The sequence below is a fragment of the Vulpes vulpes genome, chromosome 12 (genome assembly GCF_048418805.1).
Source record: "Vulpes vulpes isolate BD-2025 chromosome 12, VulVul3, whole genome shotgun sequence".
In the NCBI taxonomy this organism is placed as follows: domain Eukaryota; kingdom Metazoa; phylum Chordata; class Mammalia; order Carnivora; family Canidae; genus Vulpes; species Vulpes vulpes.
Genome location: NC_132791.1, coordinates 100,806,756 through 100,825,225, shown reverse-complemented (window position 1 = coordinate 100,825,225; position 18,470 = coordinate 100,806,756). Strand labels below are relative to the sequence as shown.

The 18,470-nt window shown below is 38.1% G+C and overlaps 1 protein-coding gene across 5 annotated transcripts in view; it reads right to left on the bottom strand.

The window, feature by feature from the left end:
* Window positions 1-18,470, bottom strand: part of SPIDR (scaffold protein involved in DNA repair) — a 418,420-nt gene that overhangs the window by 299,354 nt on the left and 100,596 nt on the right. For all 5 annotated transcript variants that reach the window (XR_011995736.1, XR_011995737.1, XM_072729264.1 and 2 more), the window contains one exon: window positions 7,879-8,123. Coding sequence is in view for 3 of the 5 variants with exons in the window: in XM_072729264.1 (XP_072585365.1) it covers window positions 7,879-8,123 (245 nt within the window). In the remaining 2 variants the exon portion in view is untranslated. The remainder of the gene's footprint in view (window positions 1-7,878; window positions 8,124-18,470) is intronic.

Here is an 18,470-nt window from a genome sequence, read left to right as displayed (position 1 = left end):
TCACTTCTGACAAGGTAGGAAGGCAGAAAAAATAAAATAAATGAAGTGAGGGGAGGGGAACCCCAATGAGCCGGGCGAAAGTGGAGCCAGGAAAGCCTCCAGGGCATGAAAGCCCAGCCCCAAACAAGCAGGAACTTTAAAAATCCCGCACCTGAGTCTGCCCTGACTGAAAAGTGCTTAGCAGGCAAGTAGGGCAGAATTGCAGGAGGGGCAGTGAAGCCTCAATCATTCACAGAGACACTATAAGAATAGGGGCCACTGGGAGAAAGTTCCCTGCAAACCACAGTCCCAACTTGGCAAAGGGCTGGAGCACGCAGACTTCGGGGCATTTGGGAGAAGCCAATAGGTCACGCAGGCTGGTTCCAGAGCTCCCTTTACCCTAAAGCCTGGCAATAATGGAGGCGGCTGTCTCTTTGGTAAAGGCAATTCCTGGGGGTACAGGTCCAGCTGTAAAGGGGCCTCAATCCCAAGGCATCGAAGCAGACAAAGCTGGCTATCCTCCATTCACCCTGGGACATGTGGAAGCAGGAAGGACACAGAAAAGGAAGAACTCTCCTGCCGCTGGACGCCCTGCAAACTGAGCAGATCAGTAGACTTGCACCTGCCCCCAGGAGCACCTAGGCTGCTGGGAACTGGGACACTGCGGGTCAGTACTCTTGGGGAGCTCTTGGCTGCGGACTTGGAGATCTGGCTGACGCCACTTTTTTTTCTCTTCTTTTTGCCTTTCACCTGGGATAGGCAGGGCCTCTGGGGAACAAAGGCCTAACGGGGTAAACAGCTCACACTGAGTCCACAACCTGGCAAAGGGCGGGGCATGTCCACCCAGGAACAGACACCTGAGAATCAGCACAGCAGGCCCTCACCCAGAAGGCCAGCTGGAAGAACAGGGAAGAGCAAGTTTACTGAACAAGCAGTACTGGGAAGCTCCTGGACTGAGGGAAAATAGTATAGAACCAAAAGATTGTTGGTTCTTTGTTTTTTGTTTTTTCATTACTACTCATTTTTATGTCAGGGTTACAAATTTCCAATATTTTTTCCCTTTCCCACCTTAACTACAATATTTTACCGTACCGTTTTTAAGCTTTTTCCTTTTTAATTTCCATATTTCTACATTACATGTCTAAGATATATTTTTTACTTATTCCAAACAACATATTCAATTTAATTTTGGGAGATATATGAGTTATTGGTTTTTGTTTTCTTTTTTCTGTCTTCCTTTGGTTTACAATGGAGGAAGTCAGTAACTTCTAACACATGACCAAAATACACCCAGAACCAAGTGGAACATCATATTGGTTCATTCTCTGAGACTATCTCTCTTCCTTCCCATTCTGCCCCACTCTTTATCTTCTTTATGTTTTAGTGGCAGAAGTTGGGTCTTTATAAAAGGTTTGCTGGTTTATATAAATTTGGAGGTGAGCATCTTCTAACATACAGAAAATACACTCAGAACCAATAGGATAACCCTCTAGATCCCCATGGGGAGATTATATTCTCTCTCTCCACCACCATGCCCTCACCACTCCCATTTTTTCCTCTTTTTTTTTTTTTTTAATTTTCACTATTTTATTTTAAATTTTGTTTATCAATTTAATAGTCCATTTGTTTTATTATGTTCTTCTTTATCTTTTATTTTCTGGTCTCTGAGCTCCTTGAAATCGTCTAGGGTGTAATTTACTTAGGTCATAGCTGATATTTTTTACTCTGCTCGCTCATACAGCCACTCTACATTGGACAAAATGACTAGAAGGAAGAATTTAACACAAAAGTAAACCAGAGGCAATTCTCTCAGAATTACTGAATGGGGATTTAAACACGAGCTCAGAAATTCAATTCAGAAGCACAATTATAAAGTTACTGGAGGCTCTGAAAAAAGCATAAAGGGCTCCAGAGACTTTGTTACTACAGAACTGAGATCTAATCAGGCTGAAATTAAACATACTTTAACTGAGATGCAGTCTAAACTGGATACTCTAGGGCCACCCAGGTGGCTCAGCCGTTTAGAGCCACCTTCACCCCAGGGTGTGATCCTGGAGACCTGGTATTGAGTCCCACATTGGGCTCCCTGCATGGAGCCTGCTTCTCCCTCTGCCTGTGTCTCTGCCTCTCTCTCTCTCTCTCTCTCTCTCTCTCTCTCTCTGATGAATAAATAAATAAAATCTTTTAAAAAATAAAAAATAATAAACTGGATACTCTAACTGCTAGGGTTGATGAGGTGGAAGAAAGACTGAGTGACATAGAAGACAAGGTGATGGAAAGGAAGCTGAGGAAAAAAACAAACAAACAAAAAAAATTAAGAGCCCATGAGGAAAGGCTTAGGGAAATTAACGATAGCTTCAGAACGTAGGATATTCATCTTATTGGGATTCCAGAAGAAGCTGAGAGACAGAGAGGACCACAAAGTGTATCTGATCAAATCATAGCTGATAACTCCCCTGATTTGGGGAAGGAAACAGGCATGCAGATCCAGGAGACAGAGAGGACCCCCCCCCAAAAAACTCAATAAAAACCATTCAACACCTTGACATTTAACAGTGAAACTTCCAAATTTCAAAGATAAAGAGAAAATTCTTAAAGCAGTTCAAGACAAGAGATCCCTAACTTATATGGGGAGAAATAACAGATTAACAGCAGACCTCTCCACAGAGACCTGGCAGGCCAGAAAGGGCTGGCAGGATATATTCAGGGTCCTAAATGAGAAGAACATGCAGCCAAGAATACTATACACAGCAAGGTTCTCATTCAGAATAGAAGGAGAGATAAAGAGCTTCCAGGATAAGCAGAAACTGAAAGAATATATGACCACTAAACCAGCCCTGCAGGAAATATTAAGGGGGACCGTAAAAGAAAGAGGGAGCACAAGGAAACAATTCACACAGTCAGGAACTGAATAGGTATTATGATGACACTAAATTCATATCTTTCCATAGTTACTCTGAATATGAATGGGCTTAATGATCCCATCAAAAGACACAGGGTTTCAGACTGGATAAAAAAAGCAAGACCCATCTACATGCTGTCTACAGGAGACTCATTTTTGACCTAAGAACACCTCCAGCCTGAAAATGAAGGGATGGAGAACCATTTACCCCTCAAATGGTCCTCCAAAGAAAGCTGTGGTAGCAATCCTCCTATAAATTAAAGTTTATCCCAAAGACTGTAGTAAGAGATGAAAAGGGACACTAGATTATATTCAAAGGGTCTGTCCAACAAGAGGACCTAACAATCATGGATATTTATGCTCCAAATATGGGAGCTGCTAAGTGTATCAACCAATTAATAACCCAAGTAAAAAGATACATAGATAATAATACACTAATACTGGGAGACTTCAACATGGCAATTTCTGCAAATGACAGATCTTCTAAGCAGACCATCACCAAAGAAACAAGGGCCTTGAATGAATCACTGGACCAAATAGATTTCACAGATATATACAGAACTTTTCATCTAAATACACATTCTTCTCAAGTGCATACGGAACTTTCTCCAAAACAGACCACATATTGGGTCACAAATCAGGTCTCAACCAATACCAAAAGATTGGGATTGTCCCCTGCATATTTTAAGACCACAGTGCTTTGAAACTGGAACTCAATCATAAGAAGAAATTTGGAAGAAACTCAAACACATGGAGGTTAAAGAGCATCGTACTAAAACATGAATGGATCAACCAGGAAATTAGAGAAGAATTTAAAAGATTCATGGAAACTAATGAAAACGAAAATACAACTGTTCAAAATCTTTGGGATACAGCAAAAGCGGTCCTCAGAGGGAAATACATCGCAATACAAGCCTCCCTCAAAAACTTGGAAGAAACTCAAATACACAAGCTAACCTCTCAACTAAAGGAACCAGAGAAAGAACGGAAAATAAAGCCCAAAACAAGCAGGAGAAGAGAGACAATAAAGATTCGAGCAGAACTCCATGAAATAGAGACCAGAAGAACTGTAGAACAGACTGACAAAATCAGGAACTGGTTTTGAAAGATTAATAAAATAGATAAACCCCTAGCCAGTCTTATTAAAAAGGAAAAAATTCAAATTAATAAAAACATGAACAAAAGGGGAGAGATTACAGCCAATACCAAGGAAATACATATGCTTTTAAAAAACATATTAAAAGCAACTGTATGCCAAATAATTAAGCAATCTAGAAGAAATGGATGATTTCTAGAAAGCCACAAATTACCAAAACTGGAACAAGAAGGAAAAGAAAACCCAAACAGGCCAATAACCACGGAGGAACTTGAAGCAGTCATCAAAAATCTCCCAAGACACAAAAGTCCAGGGCCAGATGGCTTCCCAGGGGAATTCTATAAAACGTTTATAGAAGAAACAATACCTATTCTACTAAAGCTGTTCTGAAGGATAGAAAGGGATGGAATACTTCCAAACCCATTTTATGAGGCCAGGCTTAACTTGATCCCAAAACCAGACAGAGACCCCAACAAAAAGGAGAATTATAGACCAATATCCTTGATGAACACAGATGCAAGAATTCTCACCAAGATACTAGCCAATAGGATCCAACAGTACATTAAGAAGATTATTCACCATGACCAAGTGGGATTTATCCCCAGGCTGCAAGAGTGGTTCAACAGTCGTACATGTGATAGATCACACAACAAGGGAAAAAACAACAACCACAGGATCCTCTCAATAGCTGCAGAGAAAGCATTTGACAAAATGCAGAATCCATTCCTAATCAAAACTCTTCAGAATGTAGGGATAGAGGGAACATTCCTCAGCATCTTAAAAACCATATATGAAAAGCCCACAACAAATATCACTCTCAGTGGGGAAACGCTGGGAGCCTTTCCCCTAAGGTCAGGAAAAAGACAGGGATGTCCACTCTCACCGCTGCTATTCAACATAGTACTAGAAGTCCCAGCCTCAGCAATCAGACAACAAAAGGAAGTAAAAGGCATTCAAATTCAAATTGGGAAAGAAGAAGTTAAAGTCTCCCTCTTCGAAGATGACATGATACTATACATAGAAAACCCAAAGACTCCACCCCAAGATTGCTGGAACTCATATAGCAATTCGGCAGTGTGGCATGAGACAAAATCAATGCCCAGAAATCAGTGGCATTTCTGTACACTAACAATGAAACTGAAGAAAGAGAAATTAAGGAGTCAATCTCATTTACAATTGTACCGAAAAGCATAAGATACTTAGGAATAAACCTAACCAAAGAGATAAATGATCTATACCCTAAAAACTACAGAACACTTCTGAAAGAAATTAAGGAAGACACAAAGAGATGGAAAAACATTCCATGCTCATGGATTGGAAGAATAAATATTGTGAAAATGTCAATGTTACCCAGGGCAGTTTACACGTTCAATGCAATCCCTATCAAGATACCATGGACTTTCTCACAGAGTTGGAACAAATCATCTTAAGATTTGTGTGGAATCAGAAAAGACCCTGAATAGCCAGAGGAATGTTGAAAAAGAAAACCAGAGCTGGGGGCCTCACAATGCTGGATTTCAGGTTGTGCTACAAAGCTGTGGTCATCAAGACAGTGTGGTCCTGGCACAAACACAGACACACAGATCAATGGAACAGAACAGAGAATCCAGAAATGGGCCCTCCACTCTATGGTCAACTAATATTCGACAAAGCAGGAAAGACTATCCAATGGAAAAAGGACAGTCTCTTCAATAAATGGTGCTGGGAACACTGGACATCCACATGCAGAGGAATGAAACTAGACCATTCTCTTATACCAGACACCAAGATACACTCAAAATGGATGAAAGATCTAAATGTGAGACAAGAGTCAATCAAAATCCTAGTGGAGAACCCAGGCAACACCCTTTTTGAACTTGGCCACAGCAACTTCTTGCAAGATACATCTATGAAGACGAGAGAAACAAAAGCAAAAATGAACTCTTGGGACTTAAGATAAAAAGCTTCTGCACAGCAAAGGATACAGTCAACAAAACTACAAGACAACCTACAGATGGGAGAAGATAGTTACAGATGACGTATCAGATAAAGGGCTAGTATCCAAGATCTATAAAGAACTTATTAAACTCAACAGCAAAGAAACAAACAATCCAATCATGAAATGGGCAAAACACATGAACAGGAATCTCACAGAGGAAGACATAGACGTGGCCAACATGCACATGAGAAAATGCTCCGCATCACTGGCCATCGGGGAAATACAAATCAAAACCACAATGAGATCCCACCTCACACCAGTGAGAATGGGGAAAATTAACAAGGCAGGAAACAACAAATGTTGGAGAGAATGTGGAGAAAGGGGAACCCTCTTGCCCTGTTGATGGGAATGTGAACTCGTACATCCACTCTTAAAAACTGTGTGGAGTTTCCTCAAAGAGTTAAAAATAGAGCTACCCTACGACCCAGGAATTGCCCTGCTGGGGATTTACCCCAAAGATACAGATGCAGTGAAACATCGGGACACCTGCACTCCAATGTTCACAGCAGCAATGTCCACAATAGCCAAACTGTGGAGGAGCGTCGGTGTCCATCGAAAGATGAATGTGGATAAAGAAGATGTGGTTTATGAAAAAAAAAAAAAGAAGATGTGGTTTATGTATACAATGGGATATTACTCAGCCATCAGGAAGGATGAATACCCACCATCTGCTTCGATATGGATGGAACTGGAGGGTATCATGCTGAGTGAAGTAAGTCAATCAGAGAAGGACAAACATTATATGGCCTCACTCATATGGGGAATATAAGAAACAGTGAAAGGGATTATAAGGGAAAAGAGGAGAACTGAGTGGGAAAAATTAGAGAGGGAGACAAACCATGAGAGACTCCTAACTCGGAAATGAACAAAGGGTTGCAGAAGGGGAAGTGGGGGGGGGGGGGTTTGGGGTGACTGGGTGATGGGCACTGAGGGGGGCACTTTAAGGGATGAGCACTATGTATTATACTATATGCTGGCAATCTGAATTTAAAAAAAAAAGAAATTTTGTTTTCATTGTTTTGTTCTAATTTAAAACAAAAGAGACCATGTGTTACACAGGGCTGGGACATGGCTCTTATAAAGGCATACACCAAGCCTCTTCACACATCCTGGTCGACCCTCCATGCCCTAGCCCTAGTGATTATTCATATACATACTGAAGAATACAGATAGTTTCCTATCTGTGCATCTTTGCTCTTTTTTTTTTAATAGTATTTTATTTATTTATTTATTTATTTATTTATTTATTTATTCATTCATTCATTCATTCATTCATTCATTCATTCATTCATGAGAGACATAGAGAGAGGCAGAGATACAGCCAGAGGAAGAAGTAGGCTCCGTGCGGGGAGCCCCATGTGGGACTGGATCCTGAGACTCCAGGATCACGCCCTGAGCCAAAGGCAGATGCCCAACCGCTGAGCCACCCAGGAATCCCTCTTTGCTCTTTCATGTATCTTTGTATTTGCTAGTGTTCCGTTGGCAATCTCTATAACCACATTTGTAAAAATAATCTATAATTTCTTATCAAAGTTACAATTCTATGCTGTCAATTTTCCTCGCCAGGTAAACCAGTTAATAATTTTTAAATTAATATCTTAGATATTTGGATTTTTAAAGTAAAAACTTTTGTTTTGTATATTTTTATTGGAGTTCGATTTGCCAACATATAACACCCAGTTCTCATCCCATCAAGTGCCCCCCTCAGTGCCTGTCACCCAGTCACCCCATACCTCCGCCCACCTCCCCTTCCACTACCCCTTGTTCGTTTCCCAGTTAGTAGTCTCTCATGTTCTGTCTGCTTTAATATTTCCCACTCATTCTCTCTCCTTTCCTCTATAATCCCTTTCACTATTTTTTATATCCTCCATATGTATGAACAACTTTTTTTTTAAAAGATATTTTAAAAAGGTATAATCTAACCTTAGAAGCTTCTTCTTCTTTGCCAATGTTTCTGGAGTCCTTGGAAACTTCTGTTTCTGGGGTGTGTACAAAATGGTCTCTGCAGATTTCACCCTCTGCTTCATTGGTTTCTCCATCATCTGTCTATTATCAGATCCAAAATCTACATGTTGTTTGGGAGAGGATTCTGAATCAATAAAGAAGACATTCTCTGAGTCATCCTCTTTTTCACTATCCGATGAGTATTCCAAAATTTCTGTAGAATTCTGAAAAAGATTAGGAGAAAATGCAATTAAATTTGGAGAACTATAAGCGTTTATTCCATTCTCTTCTGGTTATATTCACGTAAATAACTTTGTAAATCGTTATTTGTAGGTGAAACTTTTATTCTGAAATTACTACAACAGGTACTATTTAAGAATATGAGTCATTACCTCTTTTTCCAAACATTTCCTAAAATGTGTCTTACTTTCTCCTACTCAAATTTCCAACTCAGAATTTTTCTTTGAAAACTGAATTATAAAACAGGAGATCATACTTCATAGTGAATCCTGGACTGAAGAATCAAACCTTTTACTGTGATGTCTTCTGTCTTTATTTAAACACACACTAAAATGTGTAAGTGTGGTAGGTATTTTGTTTTCCCATTACATGGTTTTGTAGATTAGTCCCATTTTGTTCAAACATCAGCAACAATTTATCCTTCAACATCCTAATTTTACAGTGTATTAGTAAGCTCTTCAAATTTAATACCTACGCAAAATTTTAAATTTACTGAATAAAAATAGTCTATTTAGTTGAAATGGATCTTCTGTACCCACTCAATTTGTCATGTAGGCATGGAATCCCTCTGAGGAGCCCTGTATATTTTGATGGATCAGCATGGACTATGTATCTGGCACTGTAGCAGACATCTGGCTAAAGAGAGCCAAGAGTATACAAATGTATGAGATTACTGCTGGTAGTTACACGTGTGTGTGTTTGAACTGGTGTGTGACTGTGCAGGGTAGCACTAGAGTTTTCATCATTTGCTAATCTACATAAGACAAAAAGTTTATTACTTTTGACCTTTTCTGAGGATTTTATAGTTAAATTCTTTTTAAGAGCTTAAAAAAGAAAAAAAATTAAAAATTAAAAAAAAAAAAGAGCTTAAAAAAGGACATCACTCACTCCCACATCTCCAAAAAACTGCTTGGGTATTCACCTGTTACTACGCACAGTTAAAATAAGAAAAAGTAAATGAAAAAGCTTCTCAAACAAAGAGTTTATTCCACTATATTTTTCACTTTACATGCTTAAATTACTGCAGGTAGCTGATAACCCCTTAATAAGCACTGGACTCATGTGTTTTTCCCACAACACAAAATCTGAATAAATGTTAACAATAGGCCATAAAAAGAACCAAACCAGTTTAGACTGAAAATTAAGTTGCTTGATACTACAAATTTATATATATACATCACTTTAAAACTCCAAATCCAATTCATCTTTTTGTTATGAAAAGTCTTTTTTTTCAGTACCCTAAAGTTTGCACTTCATCCTAGAGCAGGGTTTCTCAATCTCAGCACTACTGCCACTTGGGGCTGGATAATGTGGTAGGAAGTCTCCTGTGCAGCATTCCCAGCTCCTACCCACTAGATGATAACACCATGGTCTCACCAGTAATAACTATCAAAAATGTCTTAAGACACTGCTAATGTACTCTGGGAGAAAAAATCACCCCTAAGTATGAACCACTATCCTAGAAAAATGTCTGCAAATAACCAACCACATTTAGCCTGTGCTGGAGACTCACATCCAGAAGCGAAGGGGACACAGCACTTCACAGGGATGGAGAAGTCAGAATGAAATGCAGTAGGAACCCCTTCTTTGCAGGGGAATATTCCTAAGCCCTCAGTGGATGCCTGTAACTACAGACAATGTTTTTTCATATATATACATACCAATAATAAAACTTAACATATAAATTAGGCACAGTAAGAGATTAACGATAACTAGTAATAAAATAGAATTATAATACATTGTCATAAAATTTATGTGAATGTAGTCTTTCTCTCAAGCTCTTATTGTACTCTACTCACCCTTCTTGTGATGATAAAATGCCTACTTGATGAGATGAAGTGAGATAAATGATGTAGCCATATGATGTAGTATTAGGCTACAGTGACCTTCTGATGATAAGTCAGAAGGATCTTCTGCTTCCTGACTGTGGCTCACCCCAGGTTAACAGACCCATGGAAAGCAAAACCACAGGTAAGGGAGACTACTATAGTTATGAAACAATGTGGTAGAAGTACTGTAACCAAAGTATTGCTCAGGCTCCATGGGGAACATGTAAGAGGAACAAAAAAAATCCAGGTGGGGGCACAGGGAGAAGAGAAGAACCGCCACTTAAGGCTGAGTGCTAAGTGTAAGTTGATGAGGCAAAGAGAAAAGCAAGTACATTCCATGGAAAAGGAACAGGAGGAGTATGAATAGGAGGCCAGAGAGCAGAGAGCACAAGCAGGAAAATCTGTAAGGAGCAGCAAGAGAAAAGACTGTTTGAGGAGCTTGCAAACCACAGCAGGCATTTGGCTTTATTCTGAGGCAGGGGGAGAATCACTGGTAGTTGCCACAAGGGCTAACAAAATCAGATATTAATAGGGAATGATCAACCAAACCATATTCTGACAATAGACTCTAAGATGTAAGAGAAAAGGTACCAAAGACTGCCAGCAGGAAAGCAGCTAGGTAGAGCATCCTCCTCATCAAAGTAGAACAAAAGAGGATGTGAGTGGGACTAAGAATAAGAGAGGTAGACTTGAAAGAAAATGAGGAAAGAGATGTGAGCACACTTGAGGATTCTCACATGAGAGAAAGGAGAGTAAAGGCAGACTCAAAGAAGACCCCAAGCATCTGTTTGGGCAATGAGAAAAGTGTGCTCACCTAGAAAGGGAATTTGAGAAATAATGTGTAGACACGTAGTTGCTAATATAAATTTGGTTTTGATATGTTAATGTTCCGATGCCAATGGAATAGCCAAGGTAAAAGTGGCCCATAGGCATAGCTTTATGGGACTGGAGTTTTCATCAAGTGATATGGAACAGAGATATAACTTCAGCAATCATCAAAACAGAAACTGTGCATTAAAGTATGTGGTTGGAAAAGACCATTCCTCTAAATTCTGTAAAACTGAGAAAAGAAGGTCCAAGCTGGAACTGTGGGAATACCATCGATACTTAAGTTCTATTCAGGTGAGAAGAGACAGAAAAGTGTTTTGGATTTAAGAAAAAAGAGATTGCACAGCTATAAGAAAACTATGGGACTTTGGAAATAGTGTGCTATGAAGAATATATGATGCAAAATGGTCCAGCCACTTTGGAAGACAGTTGACAGTTTCCTACAAAACTGAACATATACAACACAATCCAGCAATCACATTCCTTGGTATTTACCCAAAGGAGCTGAAAACTTATGTCCACATAAATACCTGTATACAGATGTTTAGATCAATTACTCCTAACTGCCAAAACATGGAAGCCACCACGGTGTCTTTCGGTAAGCAAATGAATAAATTGTGGTACATTCACACAATGGAACCGTATTCAAAGCCATAGAGAAGAGAGTTATCCCTGAAAAGTCATGAAGAACTTCAAGTGCACATGACTAAGTGAAAGAAGCCAAACTTCACATAGAAGTGGGTACGTACTGTGTGATTCCAACCATATTACATTCTGGAAACAACAAAACTATGAAGACAACAAAAAGACTTGTGGTTGCCAGCAGTGATGGGAGAACGATGGATGGGCAGAGGACTCTCTGATATGGAAATACTGTGTAAAATGATAAACACATGTCATTATGCATTTGTCCAAACCCACAGAATGGATAATACCAAGAGGAAACCTTCACATACACTACTGACTTTGGATGATTATGACACACCAATGTGGGTTCATCAATTATAACAAATGTACCATTCTGGGAAGTGATGCTGATAATGGGGGAGGCTATACATATGCGTCAGGGCAAGGAGTATATGGTAAATCTCTAGACCTTCCTCTCAATTTTACCGAAAATCTAAAACTGTTCTAAAAACATAAACCCAAAAAACAAAAATAGGTTTAAATGGAAAGGAAGGTGAAAATAAGAGACCTGACAATCCTTTCAGGAAGCTTGGAAATGCATATTTTAATTTATTTCAAAGATAGAAAACACAAGGACGCCCGGGTGACTCAGCGGTTGAGCATCTGCTTTCAGCTCAGGATGTGATCCCGGAGTCCTGGGATCGAGTCTCACATCAGGCTCCTTGCAGGGAGCCTGCTTCTCCCTCTGCCTGTGTCTCTGCCTCTCTCTGTGTCACTCATGAATAAATAAATATTTACAAAACAAAGAAAAAATAGAAAAGGCAGCATACAAAGACACATTTGCTCAGCTATGCACAATTCATACGACAGAGTTGAAGTTAAATAATGAAAATAAAAGTGTACTCCAGCGTCTAGTGTATTTTCTAATTACAACCACAAAATTTAAATGAATTTCCTCAAGGAAGAATTTAATAGAGTTAATACTGGTAAGATTTACTAGAAATTTAGATAGTACTTTGGAATTTCTTGGCAGCATGACAATCAATTTTAGGTACTTGGTTTGGGCAGCCACAACTTTAATGAAAATTAGCTGATATACAAGAATATACTGAATGCCTACCACTCACATGCTCCCTAAGCTACTGTAGCTAATACAAGGAAATCTTTCTATCTTCGTTCCCACATACTTATAATCGATTTCAAAACTGAAACAAGTAAAAACTAAAATAAAAATACAAAGCAGTATATAGATAATTCCAGACACATTGGATATACAGCAGATATAGGAGTGGAGAAGAAAGATCACTTGGGGCAGTCTAGCCTAAAAAACTTTAACCAATAAAGGCAGCATTTGACCTCAACATTGTCTCTTACTCAGCCCTGCCCCTCACTAGCTGGTTACCTTAGGCAATTTACTACTTAACTTCTCTATGCCTTTGTTTCCTCATCTATAAATTGGAGCTATAATAATGCTTAACACATTAAGCATTTAGCTAATGTTAGCTATTATTTTTAGCCCATAGAAGTAGTTAATGCAAGCATTTGGTTTTAAATTTAAAATATTTTTAACTTTGCACTTTATTTTCTGGAAAGTTTTTTTTTTTCCCTTCATTTGTAAGATCTCTATATAAAGAGGAACACAACAAATAATGTCTTTAGTGGTCAAAGATACAAACAATGCCTTAACCAGTAGAACTACTCATATACTCTTCACATAGGCATTTCTAAGAGGAAACAAAAAGGATTAACAAGCACCTTTAGGAAAAGAGAACTAAAAACTATCACTTTAGCATACTGTATTTTAGAACCCTCCTTGAGCCCATAATCCCTGAACAATGTGTAGGAAGTCTCCCTACATGGACACAGAAAGGAAATAAAGCTAACCAGACACCACCAGTTTTGGCCCAAGCCTGAGAGTAAAGAGCACATATTCTTTCAGAAAGGATGGTGTATACACACATATGTGTCTGAGCATGTGCATGCACGTTGTGCAGAGCTGCATGTGTGCCTGGCACTGGGAGAAGGGGAAAAGTCACAGGGAGGTCAGAGAAGCCTGTAGTTCATGTGGTTGTTTACATTTCACCTTTATATCACAGGATCGGATTAGACAAAGAAGTGCTATGAGCTTTGGAACAAGAAAGATGGTTTTGAATTGCACTTTGGCTATTTGTTTTGTGACTTTGCATAAGTAATTTCACAGACTCTACCATTTCTTAGTTTAAGCATCCAAAAATGCAAAATTCTTTTAGAAATATTTCAAGAATTAGAGATAATGACTATTTATTATACTTACTTATTTCAAACACATGGAAAAGCATAAAGATATAAAAAATAAATACACTCGTCGCCCTATCACCCTATGTCAAGTATTTACAGGATGTAAATTTCTCTTCACAGTTTCTTTTAAATGATGCAACTGAAATTTTATGTATCCCTTCTTGTTTCTGTTTTTCTCCTTCCTAAAAGTAAATCTCTCCTACACTCCGCATTCCATTAGTCTTGTTTTATCACAAACACACATATATAAAATGTACAGTATTATTTTGTAAGCTTTTACATTTTATATAGTTATAAAATAGTGTCCTTGAACACAGATCTGAATGACCTATTATCAATATTCTGTTTCTTCTATTTATCCATGTTCACACATATAGTTCTATTTCAGTGCTGCCCAATACAAGAAAACATAAGAAATTTAAAATTTTTTAGTAACTACATTAAGAAAATAAACAGATGAAATTATGATAATATATTTTATTTAACCAAACATATCACAGGATTACTATTTCTTGTCTGAGCTCTCACTAGAATCACCTTTAGAAGCTCCCTCACTGTAATTCAAAACTCATTACCCAGGTGCAAAGCCAATGCCACACCTTAAGGTATTTGTTACAGCAGAATCCCACTTCTGGGTACCAATTACCAGCTCATGCTGCCATGAGAAAATACCACAGACTAGGTGGCTTTAAAAATAGATACTGAGATCTGTGGAGACTGAGGAGTCCAAGTCAGTTTGGTTGTGGTTGAGAGCTCTTCCCAGCTTGCAGATGGCCACTTTCTTGCTATGTCTTCTACTGTACCTTTAGTTTCTGTATCATTTATTTTTGCTCTAAATTTTATTATTTTCCTTTCCTTCCGGTTTTAGGTTTTGTTTGTTGTTCTTTTTCTAGCTACGTTAGGTATAAGGTTATTTAACTGAGTTTTTCTTGCTTCATGAGGTAAGCCTGTATTGCTACAAACTTCCCTCTTAGAAACATTTTTTGCTACAGCCCTACCTCCAGATTAGGTTTTGGACCATTTTGAGTTTTCTGGTTTAGGTTATGTTTTTTAAAGATTATTATTTTTCCTTCCTTCCTTCCTTCCTTCCTTCCTTCCTTCCTTCCTTCCTTCCTCCCTCCCTCCCTCCCTCCCTCATTCATTCATTCATTCATTTATCGTGGAGAGGAGCTGAGGGAGAAGGAGACAATCTCAAGCAGACTCCACACTGGGCATGAAGCCTGAAGCAGGACTCAATTTCATGACCCTGAGATCACAACCTGAAACCAAGAGTCAGTTGCCCAACCAACTGTGCCACCCAGGTGCACCAGTACCATCAACATTATATTTTCACTTGTTTCCATGTACTATTTCTTCCTTTATTTCCTGTTTGACTTGTTCATGCTTTAGTTCAATATTATTTATCCTCCATATATTTGGGTTTTTATACATTTTTTTCTTGTGGTTGATTTTATAGTTTCCTAGCATTGTGGTCAGAAAAGACACATGGTTGACTCAGAATTTAATTTGCTGAGGCTTGTTTTGTGGTCTAATACATGACCTATTCCACAGAATGTTCTATCTGCACTTGAAAAATTCTACTGTTCTCAAATGGAATGTTGTGAATATACCTGTTTAATCTAACTGGCCAGTGTGTCATTCAAAGCCACAGTTTCCTTATTGATTTTCTGTTTAGATGATCTATCCATTGATGTGAGTGCAGTGTTAAAGTCCCCTACTATTATTCTATTATTAATTCCTTTATTTTTTATTAACTATTTCATGTATTTGGGTGCTGCTATGTTGGGGTGCATAGATTTTTACAATTATTAGATCTTCTTGTTTGAATGTCTCCTTTATTAATATACAGTGTCCTTCTTTGCCTCTTGTTACAGTCTGTTTTAAAGTCTATTTTGTCCGATATAAGTATTGCTACTCATGCTTCCTGTTGACATCCATTTGCATGATAGATGTTTCTCTATCCCTTCACTTTCAATCTGCAAGTGTCTTTATATCTGAAGCAGCATACAGATGGATCTTGTTATTTCAACCATTCTGTCATTCTGTCTTTTAATTAGTCTACTAACATTCAAAGTAATTATTGACAATATGTATTCCTTGTGATTTTGTTTTCTGGTTGTTTCTGGTTTTTCTTTGATCATTTCTTGCCTTTCTCTCTTTCATGTTTTGCTGATTTTATTTAGTGATATATTTGGATTCCTTTCTCTTTATTCTTTGCATATTTATTAGTGGGTTTTGATATATGGTTACCATTAGATTGGTATATAAACTCTTCAGCAAATAGTAGTCTATATTAAGTTGATGGTCATTTAATTTTGAAGTCATTCTTTCTGTCTCTCTTCCCTATATTTTAGGTATACGTTGTCATATTTTATATCTTCTTATTTTGTGAGTTCCTTGGCTAATTCTTTATAGAAATATTCATTTTTACTGGTTTTGTTTTCTATCTTTATATTATCACTTTTGATCTTTCCTTTCTTCTCAGAGTCCTCTTTAATATTTCTTTCAGGGCTGGTATAATTGTTACAACTCCTTTAGTTTTTGTTTGGGAATAGCCTCATGGGACAGAGTACTTTTAGCTGTAGATTTTTCCCCATTCAGTGCTTTGAATATATCATGCCACTCTCTTCTGGCTTGCAAAGTTTCTGTTAAAAAATCCCCTGCTAGTTTTATGGAGTTTCCCTTGTATGTTACTGTCTTCTTTTGTCTTGATGCTTTTAATTTTTTTTCTTTATCACTATAATTTGCCATTTTCATTATAATACATCTTGGTGTGGATCTGCTTTTGTTGATTTTTGGGGGGAGTTTTCTCTGCCTCTTAGATTTGGTTACCTGTTTCCTTCTCCAGATTAGGAAAGTTATCAGGTATTATTTCTTCAAATAAATTTTCTGTCCTCTTTTCTCTCTTTTCTTCTTCTGTGACTACGATGATACAAATGTTATTACATTTGAGGAATTCACTGAGTTAAGTCTATTCTCATTTGCATAATTCCCTTTTCTCTTTTGTTCAGCTTGATTACTTTCCATTACTCTGTCTTCTAGGTTATTAACTCATTCCTCTGCTTCTTCCAGCCTGCTCTTCATTCTATTCAGCATGTTTCCTAATGTTATTCTTTATTTCTTATCTCTGTGTTAAGAGTCTCCCATTCTTTTCCTTTTATTTTCATTGTCAGTGCTGTGCTGGTTCCCACAGGTGGCCCTGTGCTTATGCTGAGAGGCAGTAGAGGGAAATGGGGCCAGCCAGTTCTTTGTTCCTGGAGGGTTCTGTCCATGAACATGACATTTTTGGGACACGCTCGCTGTGTGTCCCAGGCACTCTTTTCTTTTTTTCTTTTGAGATATTTTATTTATTTATTTGAGAGAGACCAAGTGAAATGAGAGAGAACAAGTGGGGGGAGGGGCAAAGGAAGAAGCAGACTCCCCTCGAGACAGGGAGCCCAATGTAGGACTTGATCCCAGGAGCCTCTGAGTATCCCAGGCAGATACTCAACCAACTGAGCCACTAAAGCTCCCCGAGGCACTCTTTTAGATACTGTTTCCATGCTTTATGTATGTGAGTTCTTTGCCAGTTTTCACTCTAAGAGCAACACAGTGCCCTCCAGGCTCTATTCCAGCCAAGTCCACTAACCTTTTAAATTTTAAGGCTTTAGGGACACCTGGCTGGGTCAGTTGGTACAGCATATGATTCTTGATCTCTGGGTTGTAAGTTAGAGCTCCACACTAGATGTAGAGATTACTTTAAAAAATAAAATCTTTACAAAAACTCCAGGCTTTAAGCTCTGCTGGTTGCCAGAAGTTAGAAAATTCCATCTCTCTCACTTTCCAAGCCAAGTGCTATACAGATTCATTTTCTCCTTCTGTGCTTCACTGTGTGTTAGTCTGTCTCTTGCTCTTCTCTGTGACAGTGGCCACGAACTGTTTCTCCCCTAAACCATGTCTTCACACTTCCTACCTTCTCTGATATGGCCTCTTCTCTATCGTTAGTCAGAGTCTGTTTTACTGGTCTTCAGTCAATTTCTGGGGTATTTAGGATGATTTGATAGTTATCTAGTTGTATTCATGGGATGAAGTGAACTTAGAGTCTTCCTACTCCACTGCCATCATCCTCTCTTCTTACACTTTTAAATTTTTATTCTGATAGGTCTGAAATATTTCACTCTTAAGTTTTCATTTTCTTGGTTATTCATAGAGTTGAACATCTTTGCACTTTTTTATTGCCTCTCCATATTTTTTTGCAGTGAATTGCTTATTCATATACTTTACCCATATTTTTAGTAAGAAAGATATCTACTTTTTACTTATATGGATCTAAATATTGCATAGATTGAGAGGTCATTATAAATCCATTATTAAAATTTTAAAATGACAGAGGAAGAACCAGTACATAAAACTGAAATCTCTTCTAGGATCTTAAGAGAATTTTCTCAACCAAAGATTTTTTAATCATTATCTCTGGTAGACTGCCTAATGCTATACAGTGGCCCAGTACTTGGGCAATATTTTTGTTCCTTGAACTTTTTTATTCTTTATGTAGTCATCTTTATATGAATGTATTACTTTACTTCAATATTGGATCTCAATGACCAAAATAAAGATTTACTTTTTTCTTTTGAAACACATATTTTCCAATATTTTCTTCCTGTTCCCTTTGGAAAGCTAACCAACTGGTGCTCTCTTAAAACTTTCATGTAAAATTACTTCTTTCAGGTATACAGGCTTCTGGTATTAATACAGGCTTCTGGTATTACAGAAATAATACCTACAAGTAAA